The 24,747-nt window shown below is 41.7% G+C and overlaps 1 protein-coding gene across 1 annotated transcript; it reads right to left on the bottom strand.

Annotated features, from left to right (window-relative positions):
* Positions 1–1,658: 1,658 nt before the first annotated feature.
* GALNT8 (polypeptide N-acetylgalactosaminyltransferase 8) lies at positions 1,659–23,018 on the bottom strand. Its single transcript, XM_061357859.1, has 11 exons — positions 22,361–23,018; positions 19,038–19,326; positions 16,382–16,548; positions 15,566–15,749; positions 12,396–12,593; positions 9,305–9,419; positions 7,244–7,429; positions 5,685–5,822; positions 4,834–4,929; positions 4,076–4,243; positions 1,659–1,934 (listed from the first exon to the last, which is right to left on the bottom strand). The coding sequence occupies exons 1-11, from the start codon at positions 22,554–22,556 to the stop codon at positions 1,782–1,784; spliced, it is 1,890 nt and encodes a 629-aa protein (XP_061213843.1). The 5' UTR covers positions 22,557–23,018; the 3' UTR covers positions 1,659–1,781.
* Between the last annotated feature and the right edge of the window lie 1,729 nt (positions 23,019–24,747).

The following is a 24,747-nucleotide window of genomic DNA, read 5'->3' as shown; positions in this document are numbered from 1 at the left end:
AGGACAGGGAATAAAAGTAGATGTCCTGGGTTTAGCAGTAGCAGTCATTTTTCTCTTTCTTGGTAGCTGCTGCAGTGCTGTGTTTTGACTTTCGGGCTGGGAACAGAGCTGATGACAATGATATTTTGGTTTGGCCAAGGACTTTGTGAGCCTCATGCTCTGCCAGGGAGGAGGGGAAGCCAGGAGGAAGCAGAGAGAGGACACCTGACCCAAACTAGCCAAAGAGGTATTCCATACAACAGCACGTCATGCCCAGGGGGGAGCTGGGAGTTACCCGGAAGGACAGGGGGTCTGCCGGGTCGGACTCGTTGTTCGGCCGGTGTTATTGTACTCTTTTCCCTTGTTATTATCTCTTATCATTGGTGGTGGTAGCGGTGGTGATTTGTGTTGTACATCAGTTACTGGACTGTTCTTGTCTCAACCCGTGGGAGTTGCATCCTTTCGATTCTCCTCCCCATCCCTCTGGCAGCACGGAAGGGGGGGAGCCCGGGGGGGGGGGAACGACGACACGTGGGCCTTGACTGCTTCCAGCCCGGCACCACTCACTGGGAGTGAGTGCACAAGCTGTCTGGCTGGGTTTAAACCACGGCAGTGGATTTTAGAAATTTAAATCCAATCTGGTTAAAATGTGGCATTTTTAAGAATGAGTTTCTGGAACAGAAAAATACAGATCCTGAGGACCTTCCTTTAAGAGCTTGTCCATTTCCGATCCTGAATATCAGGGCCAGATTGTTCACATTTAGTTTACAGAGAAATTAGAAAGATAAAAACCAAATAATATTGGGTTAGACTCAAACAAATAGTCAAACAAACCCTGAATACACTTTCTATTTGGATAAAATGTTTGTCACCTTTTTGATAACAAAACTGCTTCAGACTGAAACTCTATATAGCTTCAATGAGTTTACTTTACAGGAGTTCCCTTTAACAAATAAGTGTAAGTCCTAGGAGTGGTTACTCTAAGAATTAAGACAACCAGTTCCACCTAACTCTATTTCTACAAAAGCTCATATCCTGTCTACTTGGAAGTTGCCTTCCATTAGCAACTCATGCTGTATTTTACTGTTTGATAGACGTGTTACTGTATCGGACTCCTACTGGTTTGTGGCAACTACTGAGTCCTACCTCCTGCTTTCCAAGCACTTGACTGAACTTTATCCATGTCAGCATGTGGTTGGTGCAAACTAATTTCCCATAAGTAAACATAATGCAGCCTTAGTGTGTCACACTGTAATAAACTTTACTGAGAAACTGAATCATGTCCAGGAAAATTATATGGACAGGAGCACAAGGATGTATTTCATTTCAGCCATTCACATGAGTACATCTTGACAAGAAGTTTTGCATTATCTATATGACCCAAAAATGGTCTAATTCATCCTGAGATAAACTGTGTACAAAAAGAAGTCAGACCCACTTTAATTTCTTCTAAATTTTCATATCTAAACAAAATGCCAAAGGTAGAAAGTTAGAGACCTTACACCAGTCTTTCATTAATAAGTAGCCAGGCACTTCCAAAGGACAACATAAGGCACTCAGGTGGGTTGAAAGACTCTTAGACGTAACTACTGCTCTCCAGTGACAAGAAAAGAGCACAGTCCCCTTCCTGACTGAGGAAACTGGGGGGTGATGCCCCAAGAGTGCAAGTAGCTCCTGCAGTGACTACTGCCTTGGAAAATCATGTGTAAATAACTCTTGAAAGCAGCACTGCTTTCAGTGCTGCATTATGAGCATAGCAGTTTTCAAGGAAGAACATTCTCCAGTCAGTGCGGTGCCTTCTGTTACAGGTCTTTTGTCTTTCCCCAGTCCTTAACCGTGTGTTGTATATTCCACCTTTGTCCTGTGCAGGTCTGCATTACGAGTCTATATGAATATGGATTGTCTGCTGCGATTTCGAGGCATCTTTTAGTGCTCCTGTTGATTACAGCCGATCCCTACAAAAGGAAAGGAAAGATGAGAGAAGCTGAGGGCTTATAAATTGAGTGCTCAGTCAGGAAGCAATTCTCCTGACCTTTGCAAATGTGTCTGAGAAACACTAGTAGGTCAGAGACCTGAGAAAAAAAAGTTGTGTTTTCCTCAGGCTGATAATGCATGACAGCTTATGGAACTCTATGAGGCACATTAAAATATATGCAGAGGATTATTTCGTGCCAACTTTTTGGAGTTGGAGGGAGGGGTGGGTATTTTCTGTGGGTTTGTTTTTTACAGCTTAAATAATTTTAGTAGATTTTAATACTCTATCCCACTTCGAAGCAAGAGAGCTAATAACAGGTAAGAATATTAATATCTTATCCCTATGTCAGTATTTCAATACCAGTTACTGTGAATGAGGTGGGGTGTGATTAAGTCAACTCATCAGGCCAGATATGAGGCTTTTCCTAAGGTGCTGGGCTCCAGAGCAAACAGGATGTTAGCTGGCTCCTTCAGGCAGCCAGTTGTTTCACTATGATAATTCTTGATGCGCACAAGGAACTGGAGGTTTACTTTTAAGGTGGGTCTAAACCCTCCAGAAAATATATATGCACCTTTTTCTAAGTTTCATGGTTACAGACCGGACTAAAGATAAAGCCCATGTTAGCAGAATTTCTGGAGACCGTGTAGGTCTATACTATATGGGTCACTGAATCCTTTATCTTTCACATATTCAACTCCAATATTCTCTACCACTTGCTCACAAGATTTGTCTCCTGCTTAGGTTTTCACTGAGAAATGCAATAAACAGGCCCATAATGTGTAAAATTAACTAATTATTAATTACATAAAGCTAATAAGGCTTGAACTGCCTAAGAGGGGAGAAGCTGCATGGCTTCCTTTCCCACCTCTCCTTCCATTGTTATCACTGCTGCCTGTTTATCCTGCCCCAGCAGCATGATAGTACCTGTCTTAGACTAGCTGACTAAGCTAGTATTATACTAAACTGGGAGCAGTGGCTGACACACCAGAAGGCTGTGCTGCCATTCTGCGAGACCTGGACAGGCTGGAAAGTTGGGTGGGGAGAAACTTGATGAAATTCAACAAGGGCAAGTGTAGAGTCTTGCATCTGGGGAAGAACAACCCCATGTACCAGTACAGGTTGGGGGCTGACCTGCTGGAAAGTAGTGAAGGGGAAAGGGACCTGGGGGTCCTGGTGGATAGGAGGATGAACATGAGCCAGCAATGTGCCCTTGTGGCCAAGAAGGCCAATGGCATCCTAGGGTATACTAGAAAGGGTGTGTTTAGTAGGTCAAGAGAGGTTCTCCTCCCCCTCTACTCTGCCTTGGTGAGGCTGCATCTGGAATATTGTGTCCAGTTCTGGGCCCCTCATTTCAAGAAGGACAGGGACCTGGTGGAGAGAGTCCAGCGCAGAGCCACAAAGATGATTAAGGGAGTGGAACATCTCCCCTATGAGGAGAGGCTGAGGGAGCTGAGTCTCTAGCTTGGAGAAGAGGAGACCGAGGGGTGACCTCATCAATGTTTACAAATACGTAAAGGGTGGGTATCAGGATGATGGAGCTAGGTTTTTTTCAGTGATGTCCAGTGATAGGACAAGGGGCAATGGGTGTAAACTGCAGCATAGGGGGTTCCATATGAACATCAGGAAAAACTTCTTTACTGTGAGAGTGACAAGAGCACTGGAACAGGTTGCCCAGGGGGGTTGTGGAGTCTCCTATGTTGGAGATATTCAAGGCCCGCCTGGACAAGTTCCTGTGTGATGTACTCTAGGTTACCCTGCTCTTGCAGGGGGGTTGGACTAGATGATCTTTTGAGGTCCCTTCCAACCCTTGGGATTCTGTGATTCTGTATTCAGAGGCATTGAAAGCATCACTTGGGATCTTAAGCATGTCAGCATCAGTTGGCATAAACCCTGCACAAATGGAACCTGGTTAAATTCTGGTAACTCAGTTTCAGCTGTGTGACCATCCCCTTGTTTTTAAAATCACACATCCCTGAAGACTCAACCACCTTCACCACAGCTCTTGCAGTGGCACCTGCAAGCCCTGAAAATTAAGGCAAAGTTAGTCAGAAACAAACCTGCTTTGCAAGGAAGTGTCCAAGGAGAGCTTATTGAAATGTGGGGACATAGAAATCCACCTACCTGCTTAAAATCCCAGTGCAAGTTCAGACCTTTATTCACAGCTATGTCACATTTCTCTAAAACAGGCAGGTCCCCATTCCCAGGGTCTGTTAGGCATCTATCACCTGTATTCCGTCGGGCATGTAAACCTCCTACATACATTTCTCCAGTGCTGTGATAAAAGATGTGCTGAAAGGGAAGGTGACACTGCTGTCAGTAAATTAAGATACAAGGGAAATCTCATAAGCAGGTGACAGCAGAGAGTTCCAAAACTGATATTGAGAAGTACCAGCTGTACAGCACCAGCATTCATTGAGCTCTCAGTAATTAAAACAGGATGAATTTGACCCTATACAAAAACTTTCTGCTTTCCAATGAAAAACAAAATCAAGATGCTTACAATTGAACAGTAACCCTTAGCTTCCCTCCTTCTGAGGGGACAGACAGGGTGGTGTGAGGAAGAGATCCGCCTCTCTCCCATTTTATCCAAGTCATCTTCTATTAATCAACAAGATCAATCAGTATCGACATGAGGTCTCACATTTTTTTGGCAAGGCTAAACCAAAAGCCTTAGTTTAATGCACATAGATTTCCATGGGAACCTGCTCTGCTTCCAGTTACATTGGTCAGCACAATTTAATGAAATAAAGGTTAATATTTTCCTTTAGATACCACAGAGATAATAGTTTTGAAGTGCTGATCGCATGGCCCTGTGGAGGCTTGAAAGGAACAGTTAGCAGCTGCTTTTACATGAAGATCTGGTCAGTTGCTTGTATTACCTGTGGTGAGTATGCATGACAGGGATACATAATTGGTGTGTTTCCAGGGACAGGGCCTTGATCAATACAGATGTCTTCTTTCAATGTGTTTTTCATCTGCAGAATAAACCAGGAAATTTACTGTGAGGAACAGCAATCCTGTTTGCAACTCCTCACAACTAATTTTAGAAACTGTTCTGAGAGCAAGGCTACTTTATTTAGAGCTCTGCACTGGATCCTGAAGTGGAAGATACAATATGGGTTTAGAAAATAAATCTCAGATTGCCTCCATAGAAATAACACACTGTAACAAAAAAAAAAAAAAAAAAAGCAAATGTAAGGCCTGTCAAAGACTCATTGACATCATGCCATGGAGCATCATGTCAGAAGTCACCAAGCAGCTCCAGACAGGTAAGTACCAGTGCTCAGCTCCAGCAAGACATGCAAGCTTGGGTATAGAAAATGCTATCTTGATTCATACGTGCATGCTTTCCAAATTATCCTGGTAATCTCTGCAGAAGAGAATCCATACTACTCCATTAAAAAATTCAGGTTCTTGCAAAAAGATATTGATCCATTCTTGTTGGTCAGTAGATGAGTGCTGTACACAGTAGAAAGCCACACATCAAGCACTTTCCCAAACTACTGTTGTTTTCCCATCAGCACACACACAATAAACACAGTTTAGAAATTCTACACTAGCAACTAATATGAAAAAGAATTTAGAAAGCTTTAGTGCCTAGGAAAAAAAAAATCAAAGTATTTTTAAAGTTTCTAGGAAAATATAATCAGCAAAACAGTGCTCACAACTCTTTCTAACAGTAGAGCTAATGATTTGTTCCATATTTCAAATAAATAGACTCCATACTTACTGTTCCATAACCAACAATGTTGGGAAGAAATATTAAATTAGGGTAAATGTTCTTTATGTACCAGTCAAAGCCTTTACAGTTCAGTTTTTTCCTTAGGTCTTTTCTGGAAGAAACATCTCCAAAGTCTATTCCAGGATTCTGCAAGAACACCATGTTTAATTTCAGGACATGAAGATGGCCTGGGAAACTAGGGAAAATACAAATTTATTTCTCCATATTGTCTATTTATAACATTAAAACTATAGCTAAAATTTCATTTGTAAAAAAAAAATGTACATTTTTTTAAACTTCAGGATTTCAGAACTTGTTTTGCCTATAAATGCCAATAAATTAGTGAAAAATTAACATATCATTTCATAAAGACTATCAGAGCTAGATATGCCTAGGAAGTAGTTTCCTTATTTCATACCAAAAAACACCAAATCCTAGCTCAAAGTGAAAAATAAGACAGAGCTTGTTAACAACTTTAATACGATCAATAGTCTCTTGACTGCAATACTCATCTCATGTGGGAGCAGTCAAGTTTCAAACTATTGTTTACAAGACTGTGTAAATTCTTATACAAAATGGAATGCTCCAGCAGGGAAGTTTGGTATTGATCAGTCCAACAGGAACTTACACCCTGTCTTTAAGCATTTGTGTAAAATGCAGCCTGTGGCCTAGATAAGTTAGGTTAGGAATTTCAAACAGACTTGAACCACTTTTTGATGACTGACATTTTCAGATTAAAAATTCCAAATATTTATGGTAGAAATTAATTAAAGAAGTTTTAATTTATGCTATATCACTATATATTTTAATTTGTTTCCTTAGTATCTATTCAAGAAAACATAAGGAGGTGGGAGTCTATTCCTTTTTTAAAGATTCATAAATCCACTGAAGTGCAGGCTGGGAAAATTCATAAGGTTTTTTTTATTAACTGAAGTTATCAATACTCAAAAGACCTGGTCTTGACATTTCCAGTATCTTCAACAGTTTGTGCAGGAGGAAAATTAAAACTGTATTGAGAAGTACCAGAGTCAATCAAAAGGACAAAAAACCCCAAATCACTGTAATTTAAGGGATTATTGTTATTATATTAATTCCCTGGTATTACCATTTTTCAGCTTTCCAAGAGTGCTATAAAACTTTCCCCTTTTTCTTCCAAGAAAACAAAAGCAGAACTTTGGGCTGCAAAAAGGAGAACTCACTTAATAAAAGTAATAGATTATGTGACGAAGAATAATTGAATTCTCTATTTAAAGTTCAAATTTGCTCATTGAAAAGATATCCAGGGACACCCATTGCTAGAGACATGCTTTTTCATGCAAAATTATTAATATTTCAGGTAAAATATTCCCTACATTCCCTAAAGAAGTTAAAATACATGTTAGACAATTTCATTGTAAGCTAGGCATCAGCTCTTGGTTTGAGCCTAAGTGGAACATGTCTATAATCATGCCTCTTGGATGCCATCTATTTCAACAATTATATCAATATTGATTTTTTTTTTCACATGCTCTTATTTGACGACTTTTAGACTCTGGATTCCAATTTGAAAAACAGAGAAATGCTCTTACCTCGATTGGAAGATTCCATGCAAAGTAGACCATGTACTTGTAATCATCCATCCACACTTCTGCTACCCTCAAGGCATTGCGTTTTACTGCAATGCTCAAGTCTGGCAAGTAAGGCTTGTGAGCTCTTTCCAAATGAGCAATTCTTGAACAGGGCAGCACTTCTACTTTACCTCCACACTGCCAGGCCTAGATCAAGAAGAGAGAATTTGAAGTAAAGTTGCCTATGTATTCTTTGCACTTTTTAGAATCAATCATAGAATAGTTTGGGTTGGAAGGGACCTTCAAAGTCCAATCCCCCTGCAATGAGCAAGCACATCTTCATTTAGATCAGGTTGCTCAGAACCACATCCAGCCTGGCCTTGAATGTCTCCAGGGATGACGCATTCATCACCTCTCTGGGCAACCTGTGCCAGGATTTTACCACATTCACTGTAAAAACTGTTTTCCTCACATCCAGCCTGAATCTTTCTTTAAAAAAGCCATCACCCTTTCTCTAAAACCTACAGCAACAGGCCCTGCTAAAAGCTGACATGCCCTCAACATTCAAAATTCTATTTCCTGGCTAGAGTGAGTGAAATGAATTTTCCAGTACCTTTCATTTCTACTATGTGTAGCCCTATCAGAGGTCCAGGAGAGTAAAGTATGTTCTTCTTTTTCTTTGCCATCACCATTTACAAAACTACTCACCAATTTCCTGTGACAAGGTATTCTGGCCAGTTGGCACAGATGCAGTAAGACAAACTGTTTCATACCTCCAAGTGATCTCACTAGAAGCTAGACTGCTAAATAGCGTAGTGGTTATGGGCCTGAATCCTTCAGAAATAGTGACATTTCCCAGAACATGCCAAGAGCAAAACTGGTCCTGCAAAATCTGACACACTAGGGACAATTCAAGAGAAAGAAAAAAATCCAGTGGACTCCTGGAAAATGTCTTAATGGAATTTGAAGAGATACCCAAGCAGGACAAAACCAACGCTTCAAAAGTACAGAAGCTCCAAAAGCACAAAGGTTCATCTAGCCTAGTATTTTGTGTCCACAGTGACTGCAAATTTATTTCTAGGGAAGGCTGAGAACAATACAAGTATGTATGTTACCTCTCATAGCCCCCAGTTATTTTCAGGTGAGGGGATTTTGTGCCTATTCCCGTCATTCTTTATTAGTTTACTACCTCTGAGTAGGTTTTTCATCCATAACTGTTCAGCCTCCCCACAAATGACTTCAAGTTTTTAAGACCCACAATATCCTTTGGAAGGAGCTCTGTGCCTGGTCTGTTGGACTGGTCTGCTACTGAAAGAATTAAGTACCTCATTCTCATGTTTATTTTGAAACTGGTTACTGACTTCTTTCAAAGACCCCCTTGTTTTCATACTTAACAGAGAAAGAGAATAATCAAACCCTTTTTTCCTAGACATGTAAGTCTTGCTAAAAGGTTTATAAATCTCATGTCTTATAATCTTTTCTCTTCTTTATATGGATAAGCATTATGTTCATTTTTTTCTTCTCAGGTCTTCCAGAATATCTCCAACCACCAATACTTTTAAAAAATACTCATCAATAGAATTTTTAGTGCTCTTGTTTGTTCCCTAATAACTAAAGACACTCCAGATGAAATTATTCAGGGGGAAGCCTCCATTCTTGATTTGAAGACACCAAAATTTGAAGAACACACTACTTTCAAAGGCAGATAGACCTATTTCTGGTCTGGATTTTTTTTTTGGGGGGGGGATGTTTTTTTTCCCCTAAAACTTAACTTGATCTTATCTTTTTCTTCTACTGAGCAAGGAGACATTAAATTTCTGAAATAACCACATCTTGAAAGATTCTGTATTCCCTCACTGAATTAGGATTTCATGTTAGGAGTCAAAATCCTTGAGAAATATCAACAAATGCCTGCTGATGCTTTTGGAAAGCTGTCACTTCCATTTAGTACCCAAAATAAAACAGAATTGTTCTGAAATAATAACCCATGCTCTGGACAATAGCCAGTGACCTGCACGCTTTCAAAAAAATCACATACTAATTTTCACTGTCTTTCTAAAAAAGATGAAAAAATAAGCTTACCCTCAGGCCAAGTTCCACATTTTCACCTCCATATATGTGCATTCCACTGTCCAGTACACCAATCTCACCCAAAAATTTCCTATCTGCAGCAATAATCCCCATTATAGATGGGCTTCTGGAGAACCAAACAAGTAAAATAAGAAAGAAGCAATAATTATGGGAATAAAGTCAATTAGCCATCAATCACATCTTGAACTTCCAGAAAGATTCTAGCTGTATCCAAGAAGGAGCAAGAGATTTATTTCAGAGCAACATGCGGATCAACATTAAAGAGTCCTGAAGACAGCAAATAAACTTGATCAATGGTCTAAAAAGCATGATATAGTATCTTTTAAAGATTTAGATCTATGTTGAGTGATGTCACAACAGTTTTAACATATTTAAAACAAGAAGAAAGAAATCAGAATGAACAGTTGCACAGAAGAATTGGGTTGGACATTATAGAATTTTACCTAACATTAAGGAAACTTAAACACTAAAGCCCATTGCAAAGGGGACTGTGAAATCACTGTCAATTGAGGTTTTGAAAGACAGATGAGATGATTGGCAGGACCAATTCCCCTGTGGATGAATCCATCCTACATGGGGGGGAAAGAGGACTGAAATGGGATTTGGTACTCTCTTGATACCCCATTCTCTATGACCAAACCCACTTCTATTTTCTCTTATCCAAGATCTGTTGACATTCCCCCATGAAACATTCCTTAACCTACATTTGGCTTGCTTTTATTCCATTCTCCTGCCTGAATGATTAATGCTCGCTGTGTTTATAACAGAGAGAGAAGTGTGCCAATTTCACCCATAGTTCTTTCTATAGGTATCTGAGCAGCCTTGTCTCCAATGCTTTGCTCCCAAGTGTAGTAGTACATGAATGAAGAAATCTGCCACCTTATCTGACAAATGCAGGACATGATTTTCAAATGTTTTCTCACTGCCTTTCCTCCTCAGATCTATACAGTAAATTTTAAAGCCCTTCATATAAATAAATGTGGTGGATTAACCTTGGCTGGCTTCTACCAGGTGCCCAAGAAGCCACTCGCACATTCCTCCTCTGCATGACAGCGGAAGATAATAAGATAAAATAGCTCATGGGTTACGAGAAGGATAACGAGGTTGTTCACCAGTTACCATTACCAGCAAAATAGACCCAGCCTGGGGAATGCTAATTTAATTTATTGACAATTAAAAAAAAGACTATAGTAAGAAAGACAAAACCAAAACTAAACCACCTTCCCATCATCCTTCCTTCTTTCCATGTTCAACTTCACTCCTGGCTCTTTTACCTCCTTTCCCTACCTCAAGCAGTGCATGGGGATGAAAAATGGGGGTTATAGTCAATTCATAAGACTTAATCGCTGCCACTCTTCTCCTCACACTTTTCCTTTGCCCCAGTGTGGGGTCCTCCCCTGGGATACAATCCTCCATGAGCTGCTCCAACATGGGTCCTTTCATGGACTGTAGTTCTTCAAGAGCTGCTCCAGATTGGGTCCTTTTCTGCAGGGTACAGTTACTCAGGAGAAGACTGTTCCAGCGCAGGTCCCACACAGGCTGCAGTTCTTGACAGAAAACCTATACCTGCCTGAGCACTTCCTCACAGGTGGCAGTACCTGCCAGGATCCTACTCCAGCATGGGCTTTCCATATGGAAGGAAAAGAGCATCTTCCTTCAGGGCATATCCAGCTGCTCCAGTGTGGGGTCCTCCACATGCTGCCGTGTGTTTATCTACTTCAGCATATTCCTCCATGGGCTGCTGTGTGAATATCTGCTCCTGTAGGGTCCTCCATGGGCTAGCATATGAATATCTGCTCTGGCGGGGTCCTCCACGGGCTGCTATGTGGATATCTGCTCCACTGGGGTCCTCCACAACTACCCTATGGATACCTGCTCCAGCATGATGCTTCCTAGGATGAACCCTCCACATGTTGCAGGGATGCAAGCTGTTTCACTGCAGTCTTCCCCACAGGCTGCAGGGAAACTGCTCCAGCACCTGGAGCGTCACTTCCTGCTTCGCTGACCTTGGTGTTTGCAGGACAACTTGTTTATCTCATATTTCTTCCTCACTCCTCTCTCTCACAGCTCCTGTGCAGCATTTTTTACCCCATTTTACATACATTACTACCACCAGCATTGCTGATTGGCTAAGCTCTGGCCAACACAATGTATATTTTGGAGTAAGCTGGAACAGATTGTGTTCAACATGGGGGCAGCCCCTCACCTATTCTCACAGAAACCAATCCTTTAGCCTTTCCCACTACTAAAACCTTGCCACATAAATGCAATAAAATACACAAATCTATCTCATAGGGGTTTTTAGTATTGTTTGCTAAGTGTCTGTTAAGAGATGAGGGACAGTCAACACCTGATATCCTTGTATAATGAGGAAGCAAATGGGTTTATATATTCAGGATGAGATGGCTGCTGGTATCATAGTACCAGCAACCATTCGGTGTTGAATACATAAACTAATCTGAGCAGTTACGGAAGGTATCAGTAACAGAAGCAAATATATTGGCTCTTAAGCCTAACAATAAGGGGTCACTTCAGGTGTAACAGCTGGTGTATGTGCTCATGTTTTTTTCTTGCTTTTATGTGACACACAAGTGGTAAGGGTTGAAAAAAGCTGCCCAAGATCACTGCAATCATATATCACTCCAACATCTCCAAAGAAATAACTGCACAACTTGAACCCATCCGAGTCCTCACAGATCAGACATGCAATTGGCCAGCAGAGTTGTAAGATTCACTCCATATTGTTGGGCAAGTGTGTAGAAGGGCCACACTTCATCTTGCACAGTCAATAAATATTGCTACCACACTCCTAGCTAAGGAACATAATACAGAAGAATGAATGACTTGGGGATTGCCTGAAAATCTGACAGCAGAATTAGCACAGGGCTGGTTCAACAACCCTGCAACTGGTGTACTGAGATTTTCAGGGCTGCTAAAGAACCCACATTTCCAAACCAAATATTGAGATATAATGTGCTTCACAGGTGTCTATACCACCACCTATGAAAAACCTTCTTCCCTCTGCTTGCTCTACATTGGTATCATGTATCTTGGCTCACCCTCAAATGCTATTCATACTTACTGGACTGGAGCTGTTTCATCTTTCAGAGCATACCATTCAGCTGGTAAAGGTTCATAAAGGCACCAGAGTGCCCAGTCAAATCCATCTGCAGCCACTGAATACTCAAGAAGCTCAAAGTCATCAAAACGAATATTGTCAAATACTGGTGATATTATAATAGTGCGATCTTCTTTTAGTCGAGACAGAATAGGTTCAGCCCTACCAAAATTAACAAGTAGAGTATATTCAGCTTGAAAAAAATGGAAATCTAATGAACAGTACTAACTTTACAGCCTGTTTCTAAAACTGGGTTAGCTACCTTATGTAAGCTATTTACTTTAGCCTCTACAAAAAGTTATATGCCAGTCTTGGAGTACTAATAGCCCAAATTGTTAATGCCATGGCTCAATTATCTCTTCTATTAGACTGCTTCTGCATTTTAACTGTCACTAATAAAAATAACAGTAAATTTCACTTTTAAATCTCTGAGCTTATTGTTACCTGAGTGTCCTGGGTTCAGCAGCAGCAGTCATTTTTCTCCTTCTTAGTAGCTGGTGCAGCCCTGGGGTTTTGACTTTCAGCCTGGGAACAGCGCTGAAAACACCAACATTTTTAATTCTTGCTAAGTAATGTTTAGTCTGACCAAGGACTTCATGAATCTCATGCTCTGCCAGGGAGGAGGGGAAGCCAGGAGGAAGCAGAGACAGGACACCTGACTCAAACTAGCCAAAGAGGTACTCCATACCACAGAGCATCATGCCCAGGATGTAGAACTGGAGGCAGTTACCCAGAAGGGCTAGTTCACTGCTCAGTCGGGCTGGGTATCAGTCGATGGGTGGTACTGTATTCTCTTCCCTTGTTATTTCCCTTCTCATTATTATCATTGGTGGCAGCAGCAGTGGTTTGTGTTATACCTGGACTGCTCTTATCTCAACCCGTGGGAGTTACATTCTTTTGATTCTCCTCCCCGTCCCTCCAGGAGGGGAGGGGGAGGAAGGGGGGGAGTGAGAGAGAGGCTGCGTGGCTGGGCTTAAACCATGACACTGGGTCTGCTTCCTTCAGGCTCCAGACAGTCCTCAATATCTCCATGAAGAGACAAAAAGGGGAAAGGAAAGAGACCCCAGGGGGTGCTGTAAGTCCTGAGGTTGATCATTCACCATCTTTCCCCTGTGCCTTGATGGCACATCTGGTGTATGAGGGAAAGGGTGTGACCGATAAATGGACCCCTATGATCAATGATGGAAGTAGGCTCAGAGGAGAGAGGCAAGGATGATGTGCTCATAAAGCTCAGAAGAGAATGTAGGGAATGATCTCAGCTATCATAAAGGAAGCTAAACTTATCCCAACACCAAGCAAACCAGAGGATTTGTGCAGAGCAAACCTTTCCTGCAGGAAAAAGGCCATATCAGTTGAGTGGGTCTACTGGTTATGTATGTGACCTTCCTAAAATAATCAATAGAAAGTATTATCTTCCTAAATTAGACAGATCAACATTGGAGAAGTGTATATGTGGCTCAGCCAACACAGAGTATAAAAACTGAACATCCAGGAAAATTAACATTAAAGAGAGCAACGTGTTGGGAGTTGGCTTCAACCCATGTATTCTTTCCAAGCAACTGGGGATGCCCAACATCTTGACAGTGAGCATATAAAGAGTAGTAACATAAATCTCGTTTGTATAGCATTGTATTGAATATTACAATTGCTATATTGTGCTTCTGCTGAGATTTCAGTATATTGCTGTATCACTTTTTTAAAGCAAAATCTCATGTATCTTCAAATAAGTAAATTTAGTATTAAAACATTAAACTCTCCTCATACAGAATACATAAAAGAACCTGGTCAGAGAGTATTGGACTCTGACAGAGGGAGTCTTTTTGCTGGACCCCAGTTGTTGATAACCATAATAGAACTGACTTCAATACTCCTTACATACTCTTTGACATCCCAGCCTATCCCGATGTCATGGTTTAAGCCCATGGGTTGAGATAAGAAGAGTCCAGTAACTAAGGTATAATAGAAAACTACTACTACTACCACCACCAGTAATAATAACGATAAGGGAAATAACAAGGGAAGAGAATACAACCACTCACCACTTGCCGACCAATACTCAGCCCAACCCAAGCAGTGATCTGGCCTTCTGGGTAATTTCCCCCAGTTTCCATACTGGGCATGATATGCTGTGGTATGGAATACCTCTTTGGCTAGTTTGGGGCAGGTGACCTGTCTCTGCTCCCTCCTGGCTTCTTGTGCCCCTCCTCACTGGCAGAGCAGAGGACTCAAAGTCCTTGGCTGACGTAAACATTACTGAGTAACAATTGAAAACATCGGTGTTATCAGCATTGTTCCCAGACTAAAGTAAAAAACACAGCACTGCACCAGCTACTAAGAAGGAGAAAAATGACTGCTACTGCTGAACCCAGGGCACCCAATGAGTCCTGAAGCCATGACTTAAGCATTACCTTTAAGGTTGTAACACCTAGGGAGTGCCAGTGTGTTATCAAAAGAGAGATACAGAGCACATAGAGCCATTTTGGCCAGCAAAAGGGCTGGAATAAGAATTTTGATCCCAGAAAGTGAAACATGGACAACAGGCAGCCAGTGAATTCAACAACCCAGGAGGAAAGAATGTAAAGAGATTTCACATAAAAAAGTACCATAGACATCACTACCTAACCAAATTTAAACATCCATCATCAGTTGCTTGTTTTGCCTCCCTTTGCAAATAGAGCTATAGAACTATGATGCACTATTCAACCAACAGGGAAGTGCAAACAAGCTTTAGTGAAAGCTGGAATAAAAATCAAGCCACTTTAACGTCATTGGGCATCATGGCTGTTTAATTTACTTAGAAAGGGTCAAAGCTGCTCACAGTGGAACTAAATGACCTTCATCATTCTTAATTTCACTGTATAAAGTCTTTTTTTGTAGAAATGTAATAAATATATGAAGGTAGGCATTTCTCCTTTCCTCTTTACTAAACAGCTTACTCTGTTACCTGTCTTTGCTACATATTTCCAACAATTGTATCCTTTTTCCTCTCAGAAATAAATGACTGGTGGATTTTAATTAACATGTGCAAGCCAGAAAAGGAGAACCGTATGCGGGATGCCTGTCTCAGCTAATACAGTTATACTCCTTGTCCCCCTCTCCCCACTACAGAAACTCCCCAGTCTTCATAGACTTACCATGCCATGTTCACCTCAATATGGGCATCCAGAATTGCAACAACATCTGCAGTTGATGCCTCCCAGCCAGAAATCCGGGCTTGTGTTAGGCCTTGTCTTTTCTGATGTCTAATGATCTTCAGCAGTTCTGAATGCTTTGCATTGTAATTTTTGACTTCTGTTTCCAAAGGTCCTTTCAGATCATCTAGAACCAGACCCCAAATTTTAGTCATTAAAAAAAAAACCCAAAAAGTAAGAGTTCATCAATATTAAGAAATGGAAAAGATCATGTAGGCAATGGCTTTCTAACATTTTTCATATCCAGACAGAAACCTGATTTGTCGTTTGCAATAAAACAGAATTATTCAGGTACTTATGAATTCAAGAGGCTTAACAATCAGTTTCCTTCCTTTCAGCAGTTTCTATATTTCATTTACATACAGCACTATCACATGGTTTGTAAACTGTACACACATACATCAGTGTGTAGAAACTTCAGATGTGTGCCATAGCAGCAACCAATTATTTGTCTTAGTACAGTAATTTCTTTATGTATCTTCCACCATGTGGAACGGAAAGAGAAAATATACAAGCCCTGAAAATGTGAAATGCTCCTGTAAGAGATGCAGGCATACCATCTCCCTCACCAAAGAAGAATATAATGTCAGAGAAAAGGAACAGAAAGTCAGGATCTCTTAGCATCATTTTGGAAATTCACTTAATTTACTTCTTCATTTTGAGAGGTCTACCCTGTGTGCACCCAGAAGGCCACCAACATTCATTTAACACAACAGTGGCATAAATTAGCAAGACTCCTGCTTTCCCTGGGTCACTTACCATTTGAACTGTAATCATCTACCAGGATGATTTCTTTCAGTAAATGAGCAGGTGTTCTGTTAATTATACTAGTGATTGCACGTAAGATGATTGACAGTCCTTCATTCATAAATATAAGTACAACGCTAAGTGTTGGAAGGTCTTTCGGGTATGTTTTCATTTTACAGCTGTAACAGAAGACAAACAACTTTAGCACAGTTTCTAAAGAAAGACAGAGAGCAAGGCAGTTGCCGGAAAGGAGAATTGGGATTTTCACACAGTGAAAATCAGCATAAGCATGAATGAAAAAAAGGAATTCCCAAATCCAAGTTTCATTATGCATTTGGGTTGTGTTATGTATGCATATAAATCACCAGGGTAAAGTTAAAACTTCTGTTAAAAAGAACAATTACTGCTTCTCAATCCAAAATAATTATAAAATATGGAACCTGAAGAATACAGTTAACTTAGCCAGCAATTATTACCTTACAAGGCAGTGGACATGTGAATAAAATTTGGCTTTTTGCATTTACAAAAGGAAATCATAATGACCAAACCTGACAGCAGACAAAAGCAAATTAGGTAATTATCCCTCCGTATGTGCAATAAAGAACAAGGTAGGACTAGCTATACTTATAAACATGCATGTGAGAAAGATTCCCTTGTATAAGGAATCTCTTTAGAAATGCTTGAAAGAGCTTCAAAAGCCCTTCTTACAGAACAAACCACTCCTTGTGGAACTTCATGCTACCCCAGCATAAATTGTTCCCAGTACTGATACAAACTTGTTTTGTGCTATTTGAAGACTTCTGGTCTTCTTGCTTACTGTCAAAAGATATATTTTTTTATTTTAAGTATATATATGGGATGTTTGTCAGCGCTGCTAATTATCATCCTGGCCACCGGGCAGATGGTGAGGACTGGGTTTTTCTCATGGTGCTAAGCACTAACTTAAGAATAAACAACAGCGTATAGTTGGATTTGCTGGGTGATCACTCCCTCTCCTTAGAAACATGTTCATGAAAATACTAGTCTGCTTAAGTTGTGTTAGCTACATACTGCAGCTTTCTGAGACAGCCTCATGCTCCAGGTAGACCTCTACAGTGTCAACATTTGCACATGTGGAATGTATTTTGGTAGGATTTTCTCCTTTAGCTTTCCTACTCATTAGCACAAAAGCCTGAGGGAATATCTGCAAAACATGGTCTCTACAAACACCTCCTTATGATGTATTCATATTTCTTTACAATGCCAAGCAAAAGAGCACCAGGCAGAGCATCCATTCTTTGGGACCATGTAGACTTATCACGTGCTTCTTCCAGACACCTCCACGGTGGCTGCTCCAGAGAGGCCTCCAAAACTATCCCCCAGCAGAGTGGAGATTGTTGAGCTCCAGGCTACCTCAGGACAATCAGTGGTTGGCTCACTACTTCACAAGGCCCTGACTTTCTCCTCTGCAACGCTACTCCACAGACACACAGAGTCAAGGGCAACTTATTACTGCCTGCCCTAGATGGAACCAGGGCCACCTGGAGCAGGACAACGAGGACCCAGTTGCATAAACCTCCTCTTTACATCTTCTGGAGGGCTGCCAGTAAGACAACTCCCCTTTTCCAAGTGTGATACTGTTAATCCATGCCCAGTTTGCAACCCTCTCTGGCCCCCAAGTCCTTTTCTGAAATACTCTATCAGAAGTAGTACCAGTGACTATAGGTACAAAGGTTTAGGCTTATAGTGTAAGTGTGATATTCCTCCATGTTTACAGTAGTTGATTTCTGGAAAGCTTACTATTATCTGTTGCAATAAAACATGTACCTTATCATACTATATGGGAAAAAAAGTGCTTGCTTTTTTTTTAACAGATACTTGCTCTTAATGAGGTTTTTAATGGCTACTTATGCCACCTTCCACAATACCACTGGTCTGCTTAAAAAAATGCATTATCTATTGGCTTCAAGAACCAACTAGCTAGAATCACAGAATGGTTAGGATTGGAAAGGACTGCTTACCTACATTTTAATCCTTTAGATGTTTACTCCACTACATTTTCTGTGTAATTAAACCTCAGACTCTTTGATAACTTAAGAAGGAAACAGAATGAGAAAATGAGGCTACAAAGAAAACTCACAAGGTCACCAGTCCATTATGCCTGTGCCTACAGTACTAAAGATAAGAGTGCCAGATATCCAGCTCACGTGCTGAATCTTCTGTCACCCTTTATGGAACTCACTGGCTAATAATAAGTTCCAGCCAACTCTCCTGATTTATTTCCAATCATCTTTAAATAAGCAGTATAGGTATTCCCCACTTACTTTCTGTAACGTAGCTAAGAAAAACAAGCATTTTGTTAAAAAGGACAGAATTTTACAATGAAAGGGTTTCCTTTTTCATTGATTATATTTTGGGGAATTTCCAAATAAGGGCAAGGGGGTTAAAAAACACCACTTAGGATATCTCAGCATCTAACAGGCTTATGTAAAAGACAACATAAGAAAAAAGAGAAAGCATGCTTCAGACATCCTGCCTTCAGGTTTGAATAGAATATAAACGGACCAGAAGGTCTCATACCTTCTGAACTCTGATTTTAAGATGATTTTAAGTTAATCTAAAGCAATCTAGATCCCTTTCCCTTTAATTTCATGTCTCTTTGTGAAGGTAAAGAGAGCTTATACTGCACCTGGGAGATCTGGTGTCTCTGATAGGTCGATCCAGAGGTAGTCGATCACTGAGATAAACATTATACCCATAATTTAAGAAGAGATTCTGTGCAACAGTTTGCTCCTCTTCACTTAAATCTGCACCCCACCTTTGGAACAAAACTGAGTCTGGGTACAGCAAACGGTGTGCAACTTTCTTTTGCTCCTTTTCATTACCAGCTTTGCGGACTTCAGCCTTGGAGTTATCTTGCAGCTTCAAATCATGTTCTATTTGTTTTATATTTTCATGTAATGCTTCCATTGATTTTGCTGATTGAAAAATAAAAGAGGATTGATTATAACAGCAGTTGAGAACACTCTCAATCATCATAGTTGAACCAAATTCTACTTATAACACTGCAAGTCAAGGGACACGCGAAGTTACAGCTAAGCTAGTTATTCACATGAGAGTAGGATCAGACCCTCCCACCTACACATGAATAGTTTTTAAACATCACATTTCACAGCACCCTGCATCAGATTCTGCCCTCAATTGCAAGAGCACAGAGCAAGGGACACTGCACTGGCATCAGTGGAGAAATCTGGCAGGCAACACACAAATTGTTAAATCAGGCCCAAATCATTCCCATGATGTTATGCTTGAGTTACATTAATGTATTAATGACGCATAGCAGGATTGCCACCAAAGTCAGGTTCAAGATAACACATATATCTTGAAAGTAAATGCAGTAAATGAGCCCCTTTGCCCTTTCCTTTAATAAACTTACTGGAATCTTTTGACTTATGCTCAGAAATATATGAACAGGATGAACCCTAATCTCTCAAGGCTCTTTTAGGTTCACAATATTGTACCACAAAGAAAAGTCACAGCTCATGTGATACTGTTCTTGAAGGTAAATACAATAAAAGAGCCCTTTGTAGCATCTTTTGAATTTCTGCTTTGAACATGGTAAACCCTAATCTCTTTAGGTCCTGTTAAGTTCACAGTATTTGTGCCATAAAAAAAGGCACAGAAAACATGTGGGAGCTAAAGCTTTCTACAGTGAAATTACTGTCCTGGTGAATGAGGGCAGAGGAGCGGACAGTATTTAAACTCAAGTGAGGATTCCAACACTGCTTCTCACAACATCCTCATTCACAAGATAAGGAAGTAAGTGCTAGATAAGTGGATAGCAAGGGGGATTGAACTGCCATGATCAGAAGGTTGCAACTGCACAAAATCTAGATGGAAGCCAGTCACTAGTGCTGCACCCCAGGGGCCCAGTTCAAATACTGTTTTAATATGGTCATTAATGGCCTTGAAAATGGGGCACAGTGCACCCTCACTGATTCTGTGCACAATACCAAACTGCAAGGAGTGGCTGAGACACCACAGAGTCCTGCTGCCATTCAGAGGAACCTGAAGAGACTGCAGGAATAGGCCAACAGGAGCCTCATGAAGTTCAACATGTGCAGATGCAAAGTCCCCTGCATCTGGGGAAGAACAACTCCATGGACCAGCACCAGTTTTGCAGAAAAAGACCTACTGGACACTAAGTTGAACATGAGCCATCAGTACCCTGGGCTGAATTAGAAAGAGCACTGCCAGCAGGTCAAGAGTACTTCCCCTTTACTCAGCACTGGTGAGGCCACACATTGCAGTACAGTACCCATGTCTGGGCTCCTCAGTATGGGAGAGACATGGACATACTAGAGCAAATCCTACAAAAAGCCCCTCAGATTATTCTGAGACTGGGCCACCTGTTATACAAGGGGAAGCTGAGAAGCCTGAGAAGGTTTGGGGGTGCAGGGGACTTATTGATGAATATAAATACCTTACAAGAGCCACTAACAAAGAGTCTCTTCTTGGTGTCCTGTGAAAGGACAAGAGGCAGTGAGCTCAAACTGAAATACAGGGAATTCCATTTAAACATAAGATGGGGGTGGTGGTTGTTAGCTGTGTTGGGTTCATGTTGTGGTTTTCCGTAAGTGCTGGTGTGACAAAAAAACTGAAACAGGTTGCTCCAGATAGGTTATTAAGTCCCCATCCTGGAGATATCCAAACCCAAACTGGATGATACCCTGGACAGCCTACTCTAGCTGTTCATGCTTTAACCAGGAGAATTAGTACAGTAGACCATCTCCAGAGGTGCCTTCCAATCTCTACTACTAGGTGGTTCCATGACTAAGTATTGAAGGCTTCTGCTTTCTTTCAAATGGCTCTAAAATAACCTTCGGAAATACACCCCACTATCAATGCCCATGAGAACAGGTGCCAGTGAAGACACTGTCAGCAATAACAATGACATTATGGGATACTAGTGCTTAGGATAGGGAATATTAAACCTGATGAAGATGTACAGGGAAAATTTCTCACCAAATTCAAGGGTGCAAGTGGCATTTTAAACAGCTAGTTTCAGGCTTGGATGATCAAGACATTCTAAGTTTCTTTTTCTGTTCTACATAGCATGCATGTAGCTCTAATGCTAGGAGATCTGGACAATGTGGCAGTTAAAGCAATTATCAGCCAGCAGGGTTCTGGCTGCTTTAGGCCTCCTACAGCCACCATGAGGTGATGAGATTCAAGCAACAGAAAAAAAAAAAATGGAACTCAAGGGGTCCAAAGGAAAAAGAGAGGTGGATTCTTCAGCCCTTATGCAGACAGCTCTAGTGCGCCCACTTCCCAAAAGTCCAACCTACAACAGATACCTGAAAACGAAGTCAAAATTCACAAACGCCATTGTGAGACTGAAAAGGCCCTTTCCAAATTAACATTGCTCATACACAAGCACATCTGCTGGGACGCAGCTGGACGTTCACTGTGGTGGGATGAGACAGAAACAGTCCTGCCAGGAGATTTCAGATAATGCTGCCTGGAAACACAGTCTGGTCAAGCAGAGTTCATCGAGGTCTTTTCCCCACAGCGACCCCATTGTGTCTGTGCTGAAGGTACATGAAGATTCACAGTTCCTCATTCTGCTCACCCACACAGCAGAAGCCAAGGAAATGGGGCATTTCCAGTTTCTCTCAAAGAGAGATGGCAAACAAAGTAATGACAGGAATAATAACCACCTGAGATTGGTATGCTGGTACAATTGCTGAACACTTCTAAAAGAGTTCAGGGGCAGGAGCTGCCTAATATGCAAAAAACCACGATGCTGACTGTGCAAGATTTCATTGTTTTGGGTATAAGCCGAGAAGCTATCAGATCTTTTTCAAGCTTACAAGAAGAAAAAACAAACAAACAAATGATCTAAAGTGTCCAGGGAAACCCAGTGGTCATTGCTGCTATCTATTATTCAGCCCTTCAGGAAATCTAGATACTTAGTCCTCAGAACGTTAAGCAACATGGCATTTTACTTACAGAGGTTATGAATGTCCCAGTCCAAATGGTCCAGTCTCTGAAGGACGATGTTTTCTTGCTTCAGAGATTGACGATTTACTTCCAAGAAATCAGGTCTTCTCTTTCTTTGATCTTGCAGTAAGTGCACAAGATAACACACAAACCCTGTGTTCACGATTAACAGTGCAAGCTTACGTGATCTCTTCCAGGGTGCCATTATGAATTTAAAGAAACTCAGTGTAGTACTGCTGGTTGGAGTTTGTCTGTGGTTCTGGGTCTGCACTCAATCTTCTTTCCAACCGTACTGCTTCAAATAGCCTCTACTTGGTTGACAGCTAAGACTGCTCAGATGAAGTAATTAACAGTCTAATGAGTCATAGTAGTGATGATGATAAGGTACAGCTTACAGGTGATTTCTCTTGCATGCTTACATGTGTCTGTACAAGTTACTGGTGCCAGAGAACACATGCAGCTCCCACTGGCTTGTGTAATGAGTCACGTGAACTGAGTGAGAACCTGGGGTGATGCTGTAGGAAGTGTGGAGTAGATGTCAAAAAACCTGTCATGCAACAAAGCACCTGTAAGCATGAACACAGTTGGAATAAAAAGCAAGCCAGTTCCGTTTCCTGGTCATTAGCAGCTGGGGAATTGTGAATTTAACCAAACAAAAACATTAAAATGGATTTTCCATCAGGTTTTGAGCTGGCTGTAAGTAATTGTGACTGGTATAGGGCACTTAGGGCACTTCAATGGCCCTCTCCCACACAGGCCACTCCTGCAGCCCACCTACCCCTGCCAGCTCTATCTGGCAAATTCACATAGCACACGTATGTGAATTTGAGGTAGCCCTCACAACAATTATCAACATACAGAGCTTTCCTCTCCATAAAAATACCAGGCTTCCTCACACTTCCCAGCATTACTGTTCTAGTATGGATCCTCTGCTGGCCACATTCCCTCAGGGCCATCCCTGCCCTGTCATGTGCCCCCCATGGAGCACAGTCCCTTCAGAAGCAGCTCCTTCCAAACTTGTATTGGCAGGCCTACACCACCTTCTCAGCAGTTCCCTCTGAGTGTCTCCCACTGCTCCACCATGGAACTCCATAGGCTGCGGGGCGACATCTGTTCCACCATGGTCTTCACCACAGGCTGCAGAGGAATCTCTGCTCTGGCACCTGGGGCACCTCCTTCCTCTCTTCCTGCACTGACCTTGGCATCTGCAGAGCTACTTATCCCATGTATTCTCACTCATCTCTCTGGCTGCAAGTGCTTGTGCGCAGTGACTTTTGCCTCTTCTTATATATGTCATGTCAGAGGTGCCACCACCATTACTTATGGGCTCAGATGGGGAAAGTTTCTAGTAGCTTCTCACAGAAGCCACCCCTGGAGCCAAAACCTTGCCACACAAACCCAGTACATCCCTCTACTGTGTTAACTGTTGATGGAACGAGAAGGGGAAAGGGTTGGAAGAGTGTTAAACCAAGGAACAAGACCGAGATCCTTCCTCAAGCAAGAAAGGGCAGGACATGTGGAACTATGTCTCTCCTTGCCGTTTTCTTGCATTTCTTTGTCCTCACAGACCTTCCCAAGACCTGAATGCTGCAAATGCTCCTAAGCAGTGTGACTATTCACCTGGCAAGCCCCCCTGCTCAGAATCACAAAAAGGCTGAGGTTGGAAGGCACCTGTGAAAGCCATCTGGTCCAGCCCCCTGCTCAAGTAGGAACACCTAGAGCTGGCTGCCCAGGACCATGCCCAGATGGCTTTTGAATATCACCATGAATGGAGACTAGTCCATGTCTCTGGGCAACTTGGGCCAGTGAACAGTCACCCTCACAGGAAGTGTTTCCTGAAGTCCAGATGCTGTCTGAGTCACAGGTCAGTTACTTCCTAGGGGTATGGGCATATTATGTGATACTAAGAAGAGCATTTGAAGATTGTACAAGGGAACAAGGTGACTTTGGGAGGAGCAAACATAGAAGAGTGGCTGGTCTGTATGCTTGACTGGCTCTGCCCTGCACCTCATCTGTCCTGTCTTCTTACTAAACTGTATTTCTAAGCATATTTCTGGTTGAGGGACTCTCTATTCTGTGCACATTTGTGTGCTTGGAGGCCTAAGTGCCACTAACTGGAGATCACGTTAGAGGAACAAGTAACAAGCGGTGTCCCTCAGGAATCGGTGTTGGGACCGGTCTTGTTTAACATCTTCGTCGCTGACATGGACAGTGGGATTGGGTGCGCCCTCGGCAAGTTTGCCGATGACACCAAGCTGTGTGGTTCGGTTGATACGCTGGAGGGAAGGAATGCCATCCAGAGGGACCTTGACACGCCTGTGAGGTGGGCTGATGCCAACCTCATGAAGTTTAACCATGACAAGTGCAAGGTCCTACACCTGGGCTGGGGAAATCCC

The sequence above is a fragment of the Neopsephotus bourkii genome, unplaced genomic scaffold (assembly GCF_033783945.1).
Source record: "Neopsephotus bourkii isolate Nb327-2 ecotype Australia unplaced genomic scaffold, CSIRO-AGI_Nbou_v1 NB_107, whole genome shotgun sequence".
NCBI classification, from domain to species: Eukaryota; Metazoa; Chordata; class Aves; order Psittaciformes; family Psittacidae; genus Neopsephotus; species Neopsephotus bourkii.
This window is presented reverse-complemented; position numbering and strand designations above follow the sequence as displayed.